The following is a 14,743-nucleotide window of genomic DNA, read 5'->3' on the forward strand; positions in this document are numbered from 1 at the left end:
CCGGCTAACATAAAAATATAATCTGATGTTGATCTTCGGGAATCAACGCAACCAGCAAATTTTGAGTCGAAGTAGCCAATCACTTCCAGACAATCAGTTTGTCTGTACATGAGCATATAATCCTTTGTTCCTTGAAGATATCTCATCACTTTCTTTGCAGCTTTCTAGTGATCAATACCTAGATTACTTTGATATCTTCCCAAGACTCCAATAGCGAATGCAATATCAGGTCTAGTGCAAACTTGAGCAAACATAAGGCTTCCAACTGCTGAAGCATATGGAATATTTTTCATGTGTTCCCGCTCAAAATCATTTTTGGGGCGCTGACTCAAAGCGAGTTTGTCACCCTTCACAATGGGAGCTACACTTAGTGAACAATCTTTCATGTTAAATCTCTCTAAAACTTTGTTGATATAGGTTTCTTGAGACAAGCCTAACATGCCTCGAGATCTTTCTCTATGGATCTTTATGCCTATGACATAAGATGCCTCTCCCATATCCTTCATGTCAAAGTTCTTTGAGAGAAATTGTTTCACCTCATATATCATACCTTTATCATTAGTCGCAAGCAGAATATCATCTACATATAATACAAGGAAACAAATCTTACTCCCACTAACCTTCTGGTATATACAATGATCAATGACATTCTCTTCAAAGCTGAATGAAGAAATGACCTCATGAAATTTTAAATACCACTGGCGGGAGGCTTGTTTCAATACATAGATGGACTTATTAAGCTTGCAGACCAAGTGCTCATCAACACTAGATAAGAATCCCTCAGGTTGTTTCATGTAAACCTCTTCTTCTAGATCACCATTTAGGAATGCCATTTTCACATCCATTTAATGTAGCTCAAGATCAAAATGAGCTACTAATGCCAAAATTACTCGAAGAGAGTCTTTCTTAGATACAGGGGAAAAGGTCTCTGTGTAATCGATTCCTTCTCTTTGAGTGAATCCTTTAGCAACAAGTTTTGCCTTATGTCTCTCAATGTTTCCTTCTGAGTCTTTCTTTGTTTTGAAGACCCATCTACATTCGATGGCTTTTACACCAATAGGCAACTCAGCGAGATCCCAAACTTGGTTAGATGCCATAGAATCCATCTCATCCCTCATAGCATTATACCACAAATTTGATTCCTTAGAACTCATGGCATATGAAAACGTCTCAGGATCATTTTCGGCTCCAATGTTGTAGTCTGATTCTTGTAGGTACACTACATAATCACTAGGAATTGTTGTCCTTTTTACTCTAGTAGATCTTCTTAATGCTGCTTGGTCATCTTGCTGAGGAACTTGTTCAACCGGTTCTTCACCAATTTGTTCAATATCATCATGTTGTTCCTCACAAACAACTTGATCTACATGATCACTTTCAACAGCTTGTGGAACTTCAATTACTGGTTGTCTAACACCCATTTTAACTTGAGGGGTGGGAATGACTACCAACCTATTACTTGTCCCAGAAGGTTCAGCTTCATAGTGATCCCTTTCAGAAGAAATGTTCTGAAATTGATCACTCCCACTGATCAAGTCATTTTCAAGAAACTTTGCATTCCTTGATTCCACAATCTTAGTGTTGTGAGATGGACAATAAAACCTATACCCTTTAGACCTTTCAGCATATCCAATGAAATACCCAGTAATAGTCCTAGGGTCTAGTTTCTTCTCTTGTGGATTATAAATTCTTACTTCAGACGGGCATCCCCAAACGTGTATATGTTGCAAACTTGGTTTCCAACCCTTGAATAACTCAAAAGGTGTCTTTGAGACAGCCTTGGTTGGAACTCGGTTTAATATATACGCAGCCGTCTTAAGAGCATTAATCCATTAAAGTTGAGGAAGCTTTACATTACTCCTCATGCTTCTCACCATGTCTAATAAGGTTCGATTTCTTCGTTCTGCCACACCATTCTGATCCGGAGAACTAGACATAGTGTATTGGGCAACAATCTCATGTTCTTGAAGAAATTTCACAAATGAACTTGGTGTTTGTCCATCCTCTGTGTATCTACCACAGTACTCCCCACCTCTATCTGATCTCACGATTTTAATTTGTTTTCCACATTGTTTCTCAACTTCAGCCTTAAAAACTTTAAAGGCATCTAAAGCTTCATTCTTAGAATGAAGTATGTAGAGATACATATATCGTGAATAATCATCTATAAAGGTTATGATGTATTTCAGACTATTTGCATCCATGTCTGGACAACATATGTCTGTATGTATGATTTCTAATAAATTAGAACTCTTCTTTGCACCCTTTTTAGACTTGTTAGTTTGCTTACCCTTAATGCAATCTACACAAATCTCAAAATCAGCGAAATCCAAAGTACTAAGTACTCCTTCATTTACTAATCACGTAATTCTCTCAATAGAGATATATCCTAATCTCCGGTGCCACAACATAGAGGATTCTACATTCACAATACATCGTTTTAACCCAACAGAAATGGGCATAGAATTATAAGTAGCATCGCTTTTCAATTCAATTGAATAAAGACCATCAACCAATTGACCATAACCAATAATTTCATATTTATTCAGTAAATTAAAACCAAAGTCTGTAAAATTAAAATAGAATCCCAAAGGTGCAATTTAGAAAAAGAAATTAAGTTTTTACAAAAACTAGGAACATAAAAAATTTCTCCCAATGTAATTTAAAGCCACTACTTAAAACTATGACGCATGTTCCAATGGCCTCAACATGAGAGCTCATCCTACTCCCTGAGTAGATGCACTGCTCACTTCCCAGTGGCTTCCTTAGGCTTTCCATTCCCTGCAAGGTATTAGAAACATGGATTGTAGAACCAGAGTTAATCCACCATGTATTATGATTCACATTAATCATATTAGATTCATAACAAACGAAAGTAAATGGTGTACCTTTCTTCTCAAACCAATTTTTAAATTTGGGGCAGTCATTCTTTATGTGTCCTTTCTTTTTACAGAAGAAACACTTTGACTCCTTTTTAATTGTTGGTTGAGTCGGAATCCTTCCTTTATTGGTGCCTATAGACTTCTTTCTATCCTTTCCAAAAGTAGAAGTAGTCAAATTTACCTTCTCACCCTCTTCCATTATCAATCTCTCCTCTTCTTGAACACACATGGTCATCAGTTCATTAATAGACCATTTATCCTTATGTGTGTTGTAGGAGATTTTAAAGGGTGTATACTGTTGAGGTAGGGTGCACAAAATGAAATGTACCAGGAAGGATTCAAACATGGTAACTTCCAGGGTTTTCAACTGAGCCACTATGTCCCTTAAGCACATGATATGTTCACGCACACCTCTCGTTCCAGTAAGCTTAATGGAAGAGAATTGCATACTGAGTGTGCTAGCAAGTGACTTCTCAGAGGTTGTAAACTGTTCATCAATGGCTTTCAACAGATCTCTGACCTTATCATGCTGGTCAACTGAACCCCGAATACAAGCGGATATGTTGGTTTTTATGAACATATTGGAGAGACGATTAGATCTCTTCCACTTTTCATAAAGGTCAACAGCATCAGGTTCGCTAGTTTTAATAGTCGGTGGCTCATCCTTCCTTATAGCATAGTCAATATCCATCCAGCCCAAATGAAGGAGAATTCTTTCCTTCCAAACCTTATAATTATCACCTTTCAATATGGGAAGGTCACAAGAAATATTCATAGATTGTGAAACTACAAACAAACACACATGTTCATTAAGAAAATTTAAGACTAAACAAATGTCATGTTTTGTCAATGCAAATCATGTCTCGATATATGAATCTATTGACACAAAACTTGCCTGTGGACTAAAGTCCTACTCAATTAGATTCATCATGCAACTTTATGATAAAACTATTAAATCATGTTCTTTTCCTTAATTCCTGTGGGTAAATTAAGAAATATAATATAATATTTTATCCTAATTAATCATACAAATATAAAAAAATTCCTGTGGGTAGATTTCATCACATTACATATCATTAATCACAATTAATATTTGTAACGTGATTATAAATTTTGCATATAATTTTACTCAATTAAAGATGTTATGGCTACTCTCTAATTTAATAAAATTATATTAATCACTTAACATTCAAAAAAAAATTTTGCATAACATACTTAATAATGCAAACGTGCTCAATATTAAATCATAAAAATTACATGTATATCAATTCAAAATAATATTGTACGTATATCCATTCAACATGTAATAAACTTTAAAGGATCTAATCCAATGCATACCAATATTTAACATAATATTGCATGTTCAACATAACTTAGAGACACACAATTTTAAATAGCTTGCACATAAATGATTTATCCTTCAATAGTTATAAATATACATGAATTGCACCTAATAAACAAATAAATCGCAATAACTTAGTGGCAAAGGAAGTCATTTCATGCTGCAGGGCAAGGGTTTATTTTCGGAGTCATAAGGATCTGTTTAATACTTGTGAACCCGATTTCGAAAACCCACGCCATTATATGCATTTTAGACACACCCAAAAACACATTTTAAATCATAGAAAAATTAGAAAACTCATATCATTTCTAATTTTGATGTTATTTCGAATTAAGGAGGCTTAAAACATAACACTCATATACTCAGAAAATAAACTCCGTAAACGCATAATAGGAACGACCCAACAAGCAAGGCAGAGGTACAAACAGGCTCTGATACCAAATGTAAATTAAATAGGTACTGATATAAACATGCAAATCAATTTAAATGGCACATTCATATCAAACAGCAGAAACTAAATATTACGAGCGTACCTCCAGCTATTGCAAGTCGAACGCGAAGTGGCGCATACATGAACCTGAAGGCAGTTTTGTTCTTCCAGATCCTTACTCGCTCTTAATAGATGATGTATTTTTCTGGATAAAGAAATGAGTTTGGTGATACAAAACTGAGAGTACCCCATCCTATTTATAGTCTGTCCATCACATAGCTCAACCAATTTGTTATTAGAACACGAGATAGAGGATGAATAAGTAATTTGTTACTGAAGGTGGTTGCAAAGATAAGGATTGAATGTGAAAGAAAAATAGACCAAAGTCAGAAAAAACAAAATTTCCAAAAAATACAACAGGAATAAAATAAAAAGAAGCACGTGGAACGTGATTTCCCAACACCCTCACCTATGATTGTAACATGTGTGCACTCACAGTAACTCTAATAGGCAAAGGTTAATGACAAAATTAAATTGTCACACATTTTACAAATTCAATAAAGACTAATTTTATTTTTACAAGTTAAATTCAATAAGGAATAATTTTATTTTTACAAATTCAATAAGGATTAATTTTATTTTTATCTGTTAGGTATGAAATTGTTAAAGACAGTATATTTTAAGGACCAAATAGTTATCTTATCCTTTTTTTTATCCATGTGACGATTTACTGACGTGTAATTCACACTACATTCGAGTGTTGTGCATATTGTATGACTATCGTATAAATTTGATCATCTTATATCTTGTACATTGTGAATTTTATAGTATGAAGTCTTTTTCCTCAAAAATAATTTTTAAAATTATTCTCCAAGGATGATAAAAATATTCTACAGACACCAGACACCCTGAGATGTTATTTAAATTTAATTCATTTTATTTATTTGCTTCAAAGATGTAAAATAAATATTTTAACGTTATATTAATTTTGCACATATAATTAGAGATAAAAATCTTTTTGATGAATGTCATAGGGTTGTAGCATACTCCCTACATGTAATAAACAAATATCAGGATAGCTTATTTACACATAGAGAAGGATGATAAATTAATCTGAACACTCTTAGTGCATCCTTTCTCTATATAAATTATAATAATGAGAGCATTTTTCAGGGAACTATTTTCCAATGTGAGCGTTTTAAGGATTTTTTTTTCTTTCTTAACGAGTGCTTTTAGAAGTTTTCTTAACATCTTAACTCTTTTAATATATTATTTTCATCTTTATTTCTAAATGAAATCTCAAATTTTCTTATAAAATTAAATAGTTAAAATACCCTTGTATCTCTATAATTTTTTATGATAAATCTAAAATGTAATTTATATTTTCAAAAATATTTTTTATTATGAATTTTAATTTAGTAAACAAGAATAACATTGTTTTCTCTCATGGTGCAGCGGTAAAGTTGTGCCTTGGTGACTTGTTGGTCATAGGTTCGAATCCGGAAACTACCTTCGCATAGCGAAAAGCCTCTGGGCAATGGGGTACACTAGTTTTATATGTATTATCAGCAAGGATGTCAATGGAACTAAAAATAAAGGTAAAATTTTGTAATGAGTTATGTTATTCATACAACTTATACAACACTCCTACAATTTAGCATGTTCTAGCTGTAAATTGGTTTAATAGGAGCATGAGTTTGTGATAAATTCTCTGATAGTTATCTTCCATTTCTACAAATAAATGAAAAATATATATAACATTTCATTTTATATATATATATATATATATATATATATATATATATATATATATATATATATATATATATATCTCTTTGTAATGAGTTATGTTATTATCAGCAAGGATGTCGATGGAACTAAAAATAAAGGTATAATTTTGTAATGAGTTATGTTATTCATACAACTTATGCAACACTCCTACAATTTAGCATGGTCTAGCTGTATATTGGTTTAATAGGAGCATGAGTTTGTGATAAATTCTCTGATAGTTATCTTCCATTTCTACAAATAAATGAAAAATATATATAACATTTCATTATATATATATATATATATATATATATCTTTGTTGTAGAAATTGTTGTACAAATAACATTTTTCTTTTATTAATAATCAATTGAGTTAAATTAAGACAAGCAAACAACAATCAATCACTGCTTAGTGCAATCTGTGGGCTTAAAGGAGACTATTTTCCTTTGTAGGTCATATCCAACCAAGAAGTTTTGCTGAGCCAAGTTCCCAAAGATGGCACCAGATTGACTTGATAGGAAAGCCAGGCATACTACCCTATGACTTGCTACAATAAAGGTGTTGAGGGCATTTAACTTGACATCTGCACCACTAAAATGTGCCGTGATCACTGGTACATCTACTTTATCATATGTACTTTTATAGCAAAGGCTGAACTGTTTAAGTGGATCCTCAGCACGTTCTAATTTAACCACATCTGCTACTGCTGATTCCAACTTTGAGTAAACATCATCTGGCAAAACAGTGAATGTTGTACCTGAGTCAATTATGATATTTCCCTTTCCACTAGATCTAGATGAGGAGCTTCTGAACTCTATTCTATTGTTTCCCACACTAAATGCTTCCAAGGTTAGATAGTAAAACTTTTTCCAATCTTTAAAGACTATCCGTGTTGAGACAGTCCCATCCCCAGAAACCATTGCAGCATCTCCAAATTTGAGTTTGCTAGATCTGTCAGATATTGGTGCCAAACAGTAGGAAAATTTCTTACTTATTGAAGAACTCAATTGAGGCACAAGGGACACAGGTCCTCCTCCAAGGCCAACTATACCAATGCTATCAAATGACACATTAGTGTTACGTATGCATCCTATCACAGTTCTTGGAAAATGGACAAAAGGGTCATTATAGGAACCTAAAGTAACGGTCTCAACAATAAGATCTCCTTGTGAGTGTGATCCATCCTTATAGTTAACAGTGTGCTCACAAATTTTCCTTTCATCAGAGGAGCAAGAGGTACCTTGCACTGATTTACATGTAGTAGAAGAGCAAGGAAGATTTTTGTAGGTTTTGGAATATGAAGGATCAAACATAGGACTGGTGTCGTTGTAACAGGTTTCACAAAGTTGACACTGCACCCAGATTATGTCACTAGCTGTATCAACAATACCATAAACTGGGAATGGTGGGGTTCCAAGTGAATAGCTCATCAAGTAGTCACCATCATCTAGTAGTGTTACAGGAGATTCAACTGCATTTGAGTAGACAGAAATTTGGTTGAAATGATTGGCACGGTTCATGGAACGACGCACAGCATTGGTAACTCGTTGGAATTGAGTTTCTGTTGCACGATAGAATGGTGATCGTGATGAGTCACGATGGATGATCTCCACACTGAAGCCACTCTTGAGAGCCTCTGAGAAACAGATGTTGTAAAGACACAGTAAAACAAGAGTGAGACATGAAGAATGAGACATTATTGTCATCACTAAGATGCATAAAAATGAATTCAAATTTGTAACTTCTAGCACATTCGTAGTTCCCTTTTGTAGGATTTTAATGATGCTAAAGAGTGTTTGTGGAATTGTGCATCGTTACTTTATTTAATTATGTGGTCTAATGTGGCTGTATATTTTATTTAATAAATACAATATTTATTGTCATTCGGTAGTCAATTGCACTTTTAATGTATTCATTTTAGTATATTAAAAATAATTTATAATAAAGTTAAACGGTGTTATTAAGTACAATGAATATAATATGCTTATTAAGCATTTGACTCTTCAAATAAATCTATATATATTAAAAACATTTGACTCCTTATATGTACTAGTCATTTTCTTTTCAAATGATATACATTGATCTACAGGATATGTTTCAAATAAGAAACTTCTTAGAGAACTATTATTAGGGTACGTCATTGTCTTACAATTACAAACAAGTAATGAATGAGATTAAATAATCGCCCCCAACTTTGATCTGACTACCATGCAATGTCATCATTGTCATGACCAACACAGTAAAACAAGAGCGAGAGATCATTGTCATCACTAAGTGAATAAAAGTGAATAAACAATCTTTCAAATTATTCATATTTGTAACTACCAGCACATTCCTAGTTGCCTTTTATACGATTCTAGTGATGCAAGATAGTTTTGTGTAATTGTAATGTAAAACATAGGGGAAAAAAGAAGAAGAAAGCTGAATTGTGTCTCAATTTTTTTTTTTGAAAAAACAAGAGCTCCATCGAATCAATCAGATGATATTTTAAAGCTTGCGTAAAGAAAGATATTACATAGAGCTGTCTGTTTTTTGAAAACAAAACCTTTTTATAGAAAGAAAATCCACCTTTCTGAAACACAAGGTTAGTTAATCAAATAAATAAAAGCAGTATAAAGAACACATGGAGGTTTTTATATTGATTCGTCATGATTATGTTGGATACAGAAGATATCACAACTGGAAAGTAAAAGCACAAACATAAAAGAAACAAAATTATGGGTCAATTTCATACTTTTATCATTTTGTCATTTTCCAACTAAAGTGAATAGTCTTAGCATTTAAAAAAATTATTTTTTTGCTTTACTAAGATTGTGAATTTTTTTTTAAAATGAATATCAAATTATTTCTTTTTTAAAGATTGATTTGCTCCAATATAAAGTCTATTGTAAGCCTTAGTTAATAAGTCTCTTTTATTGAGTTACTGGGTTTAACAATAGACTTTATATTATATTGGAATAAAATAGACATAGTTTTAAGAAATTATAAAGTAAAATGTTTAAAAAACTTACTATTGTTACAAAATCTACTCATGGGACATGAAGTTAGCTTTGAAAGAAATTGACATGGAAATTTTATAGCCTATACTTTAAATTTGATGAATTATAAATTATTGTTTGCTTTATGTTTGAATCTCTTTATCAGTCAAAATAACACGTACCAATGTATTACACATAATGTTCTATATTAATACTCGTTTCACCAAATTCGACAACAATAATATCTTGTAGAACTATTATTCCTTTTTTCCTTCTAAAGTGAATTTATTTATAAAATATATCTATTACTTTTTATTAAATAAAGTGTAAGAAAATTTGAACTCAGAAAATTATTTAAGAATAAGTACATTCTTACTTGAATGGATGAACCTTTTTTAGTAAACTTTTTTTTTCATCATTTTAGTAAAGTTTTTAATTTTTCAATCGTGTAACTGAAGATATGTGTTATAACTAACAAATAATTATCAATCATATATTAGTAATTAAAGAAATATTATGTGTTATATATTTAAAACTAAGTAATGTGTTTTGGTATTGGTATAAGTTATTTCATATAGTTTATTGAATTCAAATATGAATCAGTAACGTTAGTCAAATAATTAAAAAAATATTAATCTAAATAATTAAACATTAAGAATTAAATTATAAATAACAGTTATATTATTACTCCATCAATCTGTATATAAATGTCAGTTACGTTTCTATTACTAATAACTATTAATTAGTAATACTAAATAAATAATACAAAATTTATTTATTAATTACTAATTAATTAAATATAAATTATAGCCGCAATTTTTTATGAGTCCATGATGATGCCACGGGAGAAGGAAAAAAGAGGGAAACCATGTAATTAAAAAAATGGTTTAATTAATTTTTAAATATGTACTTACTTAAAATACTATTATGCGTTAATTATATTATTATGCGTTAATTAGGTCTTTAGGTGAGATCTTATTAATTGTATTAATTTTTTAATTATATATTATATTAATTTTTAATTATAAAATTCAGAAACAACCGTTTAAATTATAACCGATAAATTAATTAATAAACCTTCTTGAATACTTAATATTAATATTTTAGATATAGATAATTTTCCAGATTAAATAAAGATTTTTTTTATCACAAATCATAATTATATCCTGATTTTTTCCGAAACAATGACACCTACTACCTTCTGTTTTTTCAAAATTACCCCCACATATCTCCTTTTATATATATAAAGATAAGAAATAAAAGTTGAAAAAGTAACAAATATTAATAATTATTTTGAAATAATTTTTTTCTTATATGACAATTATAATAAAATAAAATAAAAGCATTATTTAACTTTATCTTTTTCTTTATGATTTGACTATGATACTTAACCAAATTTGATTTATCTTATTTCTGAATAACTTTTCTTCTTAAAAGGGGAGGTTCAATTAATTTTTGTGAATAATAAATTAATGCTGATATTTTGCAATGAATTAATATTTTCTATTTATAAATATTGATAAAATATGCCCAATTAAATGCTTGACTGGTATCTTTCCAGGGTTCCAAAATAATAATATTAGAAATAGCACAAGAATTTTTTTATTTATTAAATATCATTGAGAATAATATTTTTCGTATCAATATCACCAATATCATTTTGAAATAAAACATTGGAAAAGACAATCCTAATTGAGGTTTAAACAGTTATTCTCAATCACTAAAATTTTATTAAGTCCATATCTTCATTTTTACAAATTTTATCAATAATGACGACTTTTATTTTATTTATGCACCTTTCATCTAAAAATAGGAATACTATAGAATAAAATATATTAAGGCAGTAAAACAATATTATTTAACTTTTTATCTTTCTTTATATGATTTGATTAGGATACTCAATCAAATTTTACCTAGCTTAATTTGTAGATATTGTTTCCTTAATAAGGGAGCCTCAATTCATGTTTCTTTGTGAATAATCAATTAATGTTAATATTTTATAATATTTATATATATTAATAAAAATTGACTAGTTAAATGCTTGACTAGCTAGTGTTTTTCAAATGTTCCAAAATTATAAAATTAAAAGTAGTATAAGAATCATATTTTTGTTATAAAGGATAGTCAGCAATATTTTTTTACTAAACTATATTTTAGTCCCACTATTAATATTGAAAATTCATTTGGATTTCTCTATTTTTAAAATCATCAATTGGGTTCTCTAATTTTTCAAAAAAAATAATTTATCTTTCGATAAAAATTGAAGGCAAAATAATTTATTTAGTCTCTTATCTTATTTTTGATTTAATTTAATCTTTTATTTTTTAGAAAGTTCATTTTGATTCTTTATATTTTAAAAAAGATCAAAATAATCCTTCGGTATGTTTGAATTAACATTCTTAATAATTTTTAAAGAATGACAATTAAAAATGACCACAAAGGTATTTCCTTTTTTTTCCTTTATCTTCATCCTATTCTTCTTTCATCTCCTTTATCCTCCTTGGTTCTTCACTAGACAACACATCGCCAAAAGAAGTTTCATAAGCTTCTGTGCATCATGTCTAAGCGCATCGTCTTCAACTTCGTCCTTGTCATCGATAAACCCTTCTCCAATGTAGTGCTTTAGTGCATCATCTTCAAGTTCATCCTCACTAGCAGACCCTTCTCCGTTGCAGTGCTCCAGAGCATTGTCCTCAAGTTCATCCTCGTTGACAACCCCTTCTTTGTTGCAGTGCTCCTATGCATTGTTGTGAACTTCGTCCTCACAATCTAGATCATATTATATGAAATTTGAGAGGTTATCCTCGCGATCTGTGTTGTCTGGTGAAAAATCAAGGGAGAATAGGAAAAGGAAGATGAAGGAAAAAATATTACTTTTTGTTAGGTGATACTACTTTTTGTTAGGGTGTTGCTAGGTGCACCCAGCGTTATTGCTGGTGTACCCAGCACCCCCCGTGAAAAGACAAAAATACCCCTGTGTATTTTTTTAAAAAAATTTGTACACCAGGTCATTGAGGTTGATCCGCGCATTGGTTTTGGTTGATCCGCAGTAGAAAAATTTGATCCGTAAGTGACATGGATGATCCGCGAGTCGCTTGCGGATCAACTTGATCCGCAAGCAGGTTGTGTCTTTGTTTTTTTTATTTTAGATGGAGATTTTATTTTATTTTTGAATACGAATAACATAAAATTTGCACGAATTGAAACGTAAAATCATTCCAAACATAAAATAACATTACATTAGCTTCAAACATTACATTAACTTAAAGAGAGTGGAAAGAAATAAAATTTGCATCAAATACGACAATTAAGCCATGCTAATTTGGCAACAAGGACACAGACATATTATCTTCCATTTCGATTACATGCTTACTAAAAACAACTGAAATTCTATTGGCCCGAATTTTTTCCAGTAGTTAGAATGTACTAACACCTTCAAGACGTCATAGTTGGATTTCAATTCAATAATTTCGAATTTGATAATTTCATGTGAATACTCATAATGACTTGGTTGTCGAAAAAACAATCGTCTTACTGTTTGTGTTTCATGAATACCATAAGGGAGAATCCCATGAGGCGCAACTTGCTTGATCAAATCTTTCAGTTCATCCATGGTACATCCGGAAGGAATGTCAAACTTTTTGAGATTTTTTCCTGTGAACGAGTAACCAACAAACTCATTTTGGCGTGGCATGTTCCACCACCTCCCATTGTAATACAGCAGGGCATCATGAGTAGGGGTCATAGTGGCTTGAAGTATGTTTAATATATCATCTGTTGTTCTACCAATGGTGCATAATAACTCAATCGGACCAACACTTGAAAATTGATGATTACACATTAACATTGTGTTAACATCATCATCATTTTTCAGTTGCATACATTGAAAGCAAAGATGGTTACCTGTACCTGTGAATGGCTGCCGGTAGTAAATTTCATCCAAATATTGTTCATCGATTAGCTGAAGGGTATTGTGTATTCTGGTTTTTAACGTATGAAAATCACAAGCGTTAGGTACTCGAAAAGGTATTGGAGTGGAGGTTTGAAAATAAACACCACTTTCGTTGTAAACAATGAAACCATTTGGAAAAATAAAACCTAATATAGAGTTCACAATTGTCTGACTGCTTGTTTCTTCCAAAAATGTCATACTTTGTTCAAAGAGTTGAGTTTGGAATGAATGTTTGATTTTTTACCGTGTTCGGCTGTGTCATATATATAGATGAGTTTCAGTACTATTGATTCAATTTTTTAGAATAAATACATACGCATGCACATGGTTTCTGTCTGTGTTGTCAACCACACCAATGACATGACATGGTAACACAGTTTATGTTAACACACTTGCATTTCCCAATGTGTAGTCAAGTCTTGCAGTGCCCTGTCACGCTTTATGTTAACACGCTTGCATTTCCCAATGTATTGTCAACTCAAACAACGATTTATCATACATGCATACTTTATTTTAGTTGCAACAATTTTTTTCAAATAAACAACAAATTTTTATTTAACATAACAAATAAACAAATTTTCAATCATCATTTAAGTCAACATAGTCTCTTTTGTACAACATCAAGCTTCTATAATGTTGCATTTTACTAATATATGGAGTTGGCCACTGCTTCGCCTGAGTATGACAATTGGTAGACCATAACAATGCTATCGACGGTAAAGGAAAACTATCTTTCAAATAAATTTGTCGTACATGCAAAAATAAATAAGTATTAACTCAATCGTACACAACTAATTGCATAAATATAAAAAAAATTTATATCTACAATGTACCTGAACAAAATGATTGTCATAGACGTGATCGATACAAATTATGTGATGCACCGAAGGATCTCCCAGTGGTTGACTTCTAAGAGGAAAGAGTGTTATGCTTTGTTGGTGAGACAAGGATACAAGGATTACATTATACCTTGATGTAATCACATATCCCATGTCGGTTACATCCATCCACTTATCCATAGTGACCTGAATGAAACAAATATAGACGTCAAAGTTTATTTTAAAGTTAAGTCTTAAAAATCAAAAACACAAATTAAATACCATGGTTAACCCATCAACATGTAGTGGCATCCTTAAATCCTCAAATTTGTCTGTGCCACCAAAGAGCTTGATATAGTCTTCTGCAAATTTGGCAAGTTCTATAAGCAAATGGGTGCGGACCAACGATCAAAGTCTTCACCCATACCTAATAAACCGGCAACCGCCCGATATCCACAATTTCCATCAGCTCCGACATCAACAATATTATCAATGAAGTCGTGGATAAATAGCTGAAATTGATCCAACATAGGCATCATCCTTCTTGGATTGGGTTGGTCAGAAGATGATG

The 14,743-nt window shown here is 31.4% G+C and overlaps 1 protein-coding gene across 1 annotated transcript; it reads right to left on the reverse strand.

Moving 5' to 3' along the window:
• Nucleotides 1-6,825: 6,825 nt before the first annotated feature.
• On the reverse strand, nt 6,826-8,121 carry LOC100812061 (aspartic proteinase CDR1). Its single transcript, XM_003545800.5, has one exon. It carries the CDS (start codon nt 8,119-8,121, stop codon nt 6,826-6,828), a length of 1,296 nt encoding a protein of 431 aa, XP_003545848.3.
• Nucleotides 8,122-14,743: the final 6,622 nt, after the last annotated feature.

The sequence above is a fragment of the Glycine max genome, chromosome 15, assembly GCF_000004515.6.
Source record: "Glycine max cultivar Williams 82 chromosome 15, Glycine_max_v4.0, whole genome shotgun sequence".
Taxonomy (NCBI): domain Eukaryota; kingdom Viridiplantae; phylum Streptophyta; class Magnoliopsida; order Fabales; family Fabaceae; genus Glycine; species Glycine max.

Excerpts from the sequence above, each read along its gene's own strand:
- LOC100812061 (XM_003545800.5), bottom strand. The coding sequence starts at position 8,121 with ATGTCTCATTCTTCATGTCTCACTCTTGTTTTACTGTGTCTTTACAAC.